Consider the following 6,609-nt stretch of genomic DNA (forward strand, 5'->3'; position numbering starts at 1 on the left):
TTGGATAAGCATTTAAAATAGTGCTTAGCCTTTCATAATGCAATACCAGAGTTATTCACTGGTGTGCCATTGCAAATAATAATGGAAGAATGGGCCTCAATGCTAAGATGATTGTCCTCTATTACAACACTAGATGGCAGCAAAGCCTTTATATGCCATGGATGCAACACCAATGGGGTTAAGTTTACATGCACACCAAAATCTGATCAGGAACTGATTTCTGGAGTAATCAGATAATTGAAATGTCACGTAAAGAGTAACATCTGACGTCAGTAAACTAATTTCTTTCTAATTGTTCACAACAGGGGATGGTTTTGACATGGGAAATTGTGCAAAATTAATATCAGATCAAATTATTGGATTATCTGATTATTCTAGTTATTTGGTTTTCCATGTAAATGTATCCACTGTTTCTCCCACTGTATTCATAATATTTGAAGTAATTTTTGTTTCTGCACATCTAACTTACTTGCAGATAATATAAGGTTACACATGTAAATCCCTGAGCATCTGGGGGAGGAAATGAGATACCCCCACTATAGTGTAATCTAATGTACAGGTAAAGCAACACTGAGGGTAAAATTGAACACAGCATCTCAAGATATCATCTATGTTATGTAATCTATACATTTCAAAGGACTATATATGGAATAATGTTGGGACCTTTACTTATTATTATTTAGCATTTCAATGTGACACCAGCCTTTAAGGAGGAAGCAGACATCATTTCTTTCTACAGTTGTTGTAGATAACATTTGGAGTGTCTACTGTCTGGGTCTGGCTTGGTTAGGTGCTGTTTCTGCATATGCACTAATATTGACTTGTTATCGGGAGGTCGTTGGTTCACTCACCACTCCAACCAGTAGATTTGTTTGTCCTTGGGCAAGACACTGCCAATCTTTATCCAAGAATGCGGTGTGTGAGTGAGCGATTGGTTGCGAGCAAAGAGTTTTCTGTGTCATGTCTCTGCCCATCTGTCCTAGAGTAAATAAAGCAGGCAAAACATGCACTCACATAAGCCACAATGGATGTGTCAGTGTGTCAATACATCAATTGGGCTATTTCTATTTTGCCTTGTCATCTTTCAACTGTATTCCAGCTGACATTTACAAGTGCAGTGAAGAGTAACATGCATTTCTTGGTAGACAGAACATACTAGAATCTTTTAAGTGAGCTCCAAACCTCTTGCACATTAATCATCTGTAAATCCAGATGATGCTGTCACTACAGGAGAATGCAATTTGAACTTCTTTATCTTCCAGCTTTTCAGAAACAGTTAAATATCTTTAATACAAAACCAATTAGTAATGAGTGTTATATTCTGAGTAAATAGCTGTGTTGCAGCTATCTCAGCACTTTATCATGGACTTTGAAGACAAATTGTGTTATGCACAGGGATGTGGCGTAGGAGAAGGCTCTTGTTGAAGATTTAAAGTTTGTGTGAAATGGTATTTTTCCTAAAATGGACATAAAGAAGTGTTCAATCTGCACATAAAACAGAACATAGCATAACACTAGTTTATTGCCAATGAGATAATCTTACCAAAAATGCACTGCACTTTTGACACAGTAGTTTGAGATAAAAAAGACATCTTAATCAAGCAAGGAACTACAGATATCAGCCTGCTTCCATATGCTGTCTTAGCACACTGCACAAGTGAAGGTTAAAGAACATACATGTATGAGCACGAGCTTAAACTAGCCTGGTTGCATGTTGGCTCCTTTTAGTTGAGTATAGATCTATGTTATATTGCAGTTAGGATTTAAATAAATAAATAAATAATTGTTTCTTCAAAATATGTCTTGTGTATTTAATATGCCATCATGAAACTGATAGTGAGTGCCATACGTATCTGTTTTTATTAAGAAAAATAAAATTGAAATGAAAATTCAGATTGATCAGTACATGGAAAACAGTGATTCATCTTGCCCAGTTCACAAGTTAATGTTCAGTATTTCACATATATCATTTAACTGTTTATTTTATGAGCCTAATATTTGACCAAACAATGAATCCATGAACAGATGTGATGAGATATATCATAATAAGTAATTTTATGATTACCAACTATTCTCTTAAGAAGATGAAATGCCCTACACCTGTAATTTTATTTAGAACCTTTAATTTTCTCCTGTGGCCATAACAGGGCAGCTTATCTAGTACTTATACACAATAACACAAAGGTTGTCATTGCTTGTGGCTCTCGTCTTTTAAACTATTTTATACACGCTTGGTTTGGCTTGGTTACACCTAATGTGCTCACCATGTGCTACGATGTGCAGTACACCACATCAATAGATAAGAGTCACTCTAAATGCACAGAGACACTTGCTGTGAATATACTGCCACAACAAAGACATACAAAGAGGTGAATTACAAGCACATTTCTTTAACCTTCCATTTTATGAGTCAAGTAGAACATGAAAATAAACACTGGTAATGTTTCACTGTGATATTTACTGCTCTTTAAACCAAGTCCACATATTTCACAGGTACAATGATTCAAGACTGACATACATGTATGGACTTTATGAATTTAGATGTTTGTTTTAGTACATTGTAATAGACAAAGTTAACAGTTTGTGTTACATAAAGGCCACATACACAGTGAAAGACAAAATATAATTTTCCCAGAATTATAAATCTTGCACATTATTCTTGTTGTGACTCAAAACTTTCTTGAACTTTCTACAATGTTGTAATGCGCCATGCCCTGTCAGAACTTTACTGTCACACAGTGAAAATGTGAAGCTGTATAATATTGTATTGTGTAGTATTTTCATATGATGGGTAATAAGTCAAATCATGCATTAATGTTTTTAGCACCATCTTTTCTTGGTCACTTAATCTCTGTATTTTATGAAATAATTAGAGTAATATATAATCAAAATCTGGTTTTGTTACATTATAAATTAAGAAAAAACATTAAAACAAGACAAAGGGAAATATTTGTTAACTGCTAAAAAAAACCCCAAGACCTCTGCGTCTCAATGTGACGTTTTATTTTCATGATCAGAAGATGGTTTCTTCTTCCAGGTTATGTAGGCTTAGGATCTGGAAGACTCTGTTTTCATGGTGTTATTGTCTGTGTCTGACCTTACAGTGGCTGTGTGGCAGTGCTTTCTCAGTCCCTTAAACCGCACAGTGAACAGGCCATAGATGATCGGGTCCATGCAGGTATTGAAGAGGCCAAAGATGAACAAGATGTGAGTGAGAGAGTGTGACACTTTCCCCTCCAAATCATCAGGAAAGAACCAATACCACAGCCCCAGGAGGTAGTATGGAGTCCAACACACTATAAAGCACATGACGATGACTAGACTCATCTTCAGGGTTCTCATTCGAGCTTTGGGGATATTGTTCTGTGAACAGCGCCAATCAGGCTCACGAGCTGACACTAAGGAAGAAAGAAGAAACAGAGATTGGATAACATCAGCTGTCACCATCTTATCAGCTGTACTGGTTAAAGTGTTATTTACAAGTACATTTTTACGTTTGTATAATAAGTAATGTATCTAATAATATAATACCACATACAGCTCTTTCCTTTCATCCTTTTAGAAATCTGGATGAAGATCCGAGTGTAGACGGTGATCATTATGATGAGAGGCAACAAGAAGAGGCAGCAAAAAGTAAACATGTTGTAAGCTGTTTCTTGCCAGTGAGTTAGAAAGCTGCCCCTGGTGGTGCACTGGGTGAACTCTGCAGGGAAGGTGATTGTCACATTGTGGAAAATAAAAATCTGTGGAGAACAATGCTGCTTAATAATAATAATAACAATATTATTTTGCAGAAAACTCTTAGTCACATTTGAAAATAAATGCGTACTTTAAAAGAAATATTAAATGTATAATTTGGAGGACAGACAATTTGATGTACTCTGACACATTTAGTGTTGAACAGTTGAACACGCTCACTAGCTACAGAACTGTATGTACAGTTACAATAAAACTTCATTCTAATCTACAGGATTAACCAATACAGTCCTTGATGAAGGGAGTAATCCTTAATAGTGAGACGCAGGGCCCTCACCCCATCAAAGGCACAGCTTATCTCAGTATACTTTCGATGTATTTGTCAGAAATAATTTATTCTATGCAAATACTAAAATAGGTTATAAATATAGAGAGCTTACTTTGAAATGTCTATAAGTGAGACAATGTATGTAGGTCCAACTGAACAGGCTTATCTTCCGAGTCTGTGTTATAGATAGTGTTACAGATAATAGGGCACTCTATATGCCATAACAGCAGAAAGCAAAATGACATATTTAACTAAATGTTTGAACTCCCTACTAGACCAGTTGTACCTGCTTACCTGAGGGACAGAGAATAAGGTGCTCAGGGTCCACGCCACCACAAGCATGACCCTATTCCTTCTGCGGGCCATGTTGATAGCCAAAGGGTTAAGGATGGCCGACTGTCTGTCAAGACTAATCACAACTGTGACAAAGGCACAGGAATACATGGCCTGTAGCTTCAGGAACATGAGGACTCTGCAGGCCAGGTCTCCAGCCAGCCACTGCACTGTAATGTTCCACACAGCATCCACCGGCATCACTATGAACGTGACTAGGAGATCAGCCGTGGTCAAGTTAATGATGAGCACTCGGACATGGGAATTGCGCTTGTGGCTATTGGCTGCCCAAAGTGCAGCCAAATTACAGATAGTGGATATGCCACATAGGATGAATGTTATTATCACTCTGACTTTGGCTGCTGTGGTAAAGGTAGGCAGTTGCAGTGCACTGTCCACTGTGGTCCTGTTGCAGCGAGATGATGACCAATCGCAGCTGGCATTGAGGGCACAGGCTGGGCTCTGCTGAGATATGGCAATGGGAGGTTCACAGAAGGACGAAGTGTTCATTTTCTGACCCTTGCCACCGAGTCAGTCAGTCATGTTCCTCATAAAGGCTGCACGCACCAGAGGGAGGAAACATACACTTAAATGTTATGCAAGATGTCATTGTAAAGATACATACATACTTCAGTAGGAGCAACTAATGACTTGTGAGTAATAGGACACAGATGGAGCAGTGTGTGCTGTGCAAAGCAAGAGTCCATTTCAATAGAACCATATCATGTCTAATTAGCTGCCAGTGACCCCGGGCTGTTAGCATCACAACCAAAGAGTCATAAGTCATAAGATAAGAATAACTAGCTTTAATTTGTACTTTAGTTAATATAATAAAATAAACGGAATAATAAATGCAAATTGCATGTTGAATAAATACAAACAAAAAATTACCTTTTGCTTTGCTGCGTTGAATAGTCAGTAGCCTAATAATAAGTTAATAATAAGTCCCACACATGGCTGGTGCTTGTCCAGGCGCCGTGCTGCGCTCAGAGGCATGTTTCTCTTCTCTCTGCTCTTCTCTCTGCTCTTCTCTCTTCTCTTCTCTCTGCTCTTCTCTCTGCTCTTCTCTCTTCTCTTCTCTCTGCTCTTGTCTTTTCTCTCTGCTCCTGCTGTGGCTGCGTGGATTTACCAGGAGCGCGCGCACTGAGGAGTGAGAGAGTGGGCGCGGCTTCAGCCTCCGTGTCATTTTATCTGTTTGTGGCATTTTATTTGTTTGTAGCTAATTTCATCCCATCTGAAACTCCATTAAATTGGAGACGCTTAAACTGTTTTGACGGATGGCAATTTGGACTTTTCCAATAAAATGGGCTGTTTGTCTATATGGGCCTGATGCAGAAAGAGGTTTTCCAAAATGGCTTACTTACGTGTGCTACTTACAAAACAAAACAACTATAAAATTGTCAGCTATAGCTGTGTCCAGAAAAAAAAAAAAAAAAGAAAACTCTACACTCTTGCCGTCCTTTACATCAGGCTGTTGTATGTTTAAAACTATATTAATGAACTCTGCTTTTCAACAGAAAAAACGCCCTTGCCTTCCTTTTTTCAGTCTTGTAGGCCTATACATGACAAAGTTTTAGAAAACTTACCCAAGTTTATGTTTGAGTAGCCTAATCCTGTATTGTCCTGCATTAGTGGTAGTGGTAAACTGTTAGCCACAGCTGCCCTGGGGTAGACTGACAGAAGCAAGGCTGCCAATCTGTGCCATCAGCCTTTCTGACCACCACCAATCACTCAAGCACACACCACTTTCATACTATGGGTGAAGTGTCTTGCCTGACAACTGTCGTTCCCATCAAAATATACTCAGAGGACTGACATTTCTGAAGAATCCATGAGCAAAGCCTTACACTTTGTCAAAATTAGGTGAGAGAAGACAAATTTAGTTCTAAATGTACAGGACCAATGTGGATTGTTTTCCATGCATTGCTGAGTTTATTTTATGTTTTATTCAGCTGTCGATTATTATTGGTTCTTGAATCACCAAACAGTTATCAGCATGATCCCTTTTAATAATATTGTTATCATATCAGCCCCAAAAATGGGTCATGACTCATGACGCATATAGCCGCAACATCCTCCATTTATAGGATATGAATAGATACCACCCCAAATGCATTTTTCTGCCAATGCAGTAATGGAGTTGGGCATAATTTGAGCATTTTATATGTAGATACAAAAGAGCTATTATGTGTGTGCATCCGTATAGGCACTTAGAGGAGGAAAAGAGATAGGCAAATGTACCACACACTGCA

The 6,609-nt window shown here is 38.2% G+C and overlaps 1 protein-coding gene across 1 annotated transcript; it reads right to left on the reverse strand.

Annotated features, from left to right (window-relative positions):
• Positions 1-3,042: 3,042 nt before the first annotated feature.
• LOC117393863 (gonadotropin-releasing hormone II receptor-like) lies at positions 3,043-5,335 on the reverse strand. The gene is made up of 4 exons (XM_033991872.2): positions 5,249-5,335; positions 4,319-4,914; positions 3,539-3,743; positions 3,043-3,398 (listed from the first exon to the last, which is right to left on the reverse strand). The coding sequence occupies exons 2-4, from the start codon at positions 4,865-4,867 to the stop codon at positions 3,049-3,051; spliced, it is 1,104 nt and encodes a 367-aa protein (XP_033847763.1). The 5' UTR covers positions 4,868-4,914; positions 5,249-5,335; the 3' UTR covers positions 3,043-3,048.
• Positions 5,336-6,609: the final 1,274 nt, after the last annotated feature.

This window comes from Periophthalmus magnuspinnatus, chromosome 3 (genome assembly GCF_009829125.3).
Source record: "Periophthalmus magnuspinnatus isolate fPerMag1 chromosome 3, fPerMag1.2.pri, whole genome shotgun sequence".
Lineage (NCBI taxonomy): Eukaryota > Metazoa > Chordata > Actinopteri > Gobiiformes > Gobiidae > Periophthalmus > Periophthalmus magnuspinnatus.

Bases quoted from the DNA above. Each gene is read 5' to 3' on its own strand.
- LOC117393863 (XM_033991872.2), bottom strand. From the start codon at position 4,867: ATGAACACTTCGTCCTTCTGTGAACCTCCCATTGCCATATCTCAGCAG. The intron at 3,744-4,318 runs GTAAGCAGGTAC...TGTTCTCCACAG, and splicing joins CCTTATTCTCTGTCCCTCAG to ATTTTTATTTTCCACAATGT. The intron at 3,399-3,538 runs GTATGTGGTATT...TTTCTTCCTTAG, and splicing joins AAGGATGAAAGGAAAGAGCT to TGTCAGCTCGTGAGCCTGAT.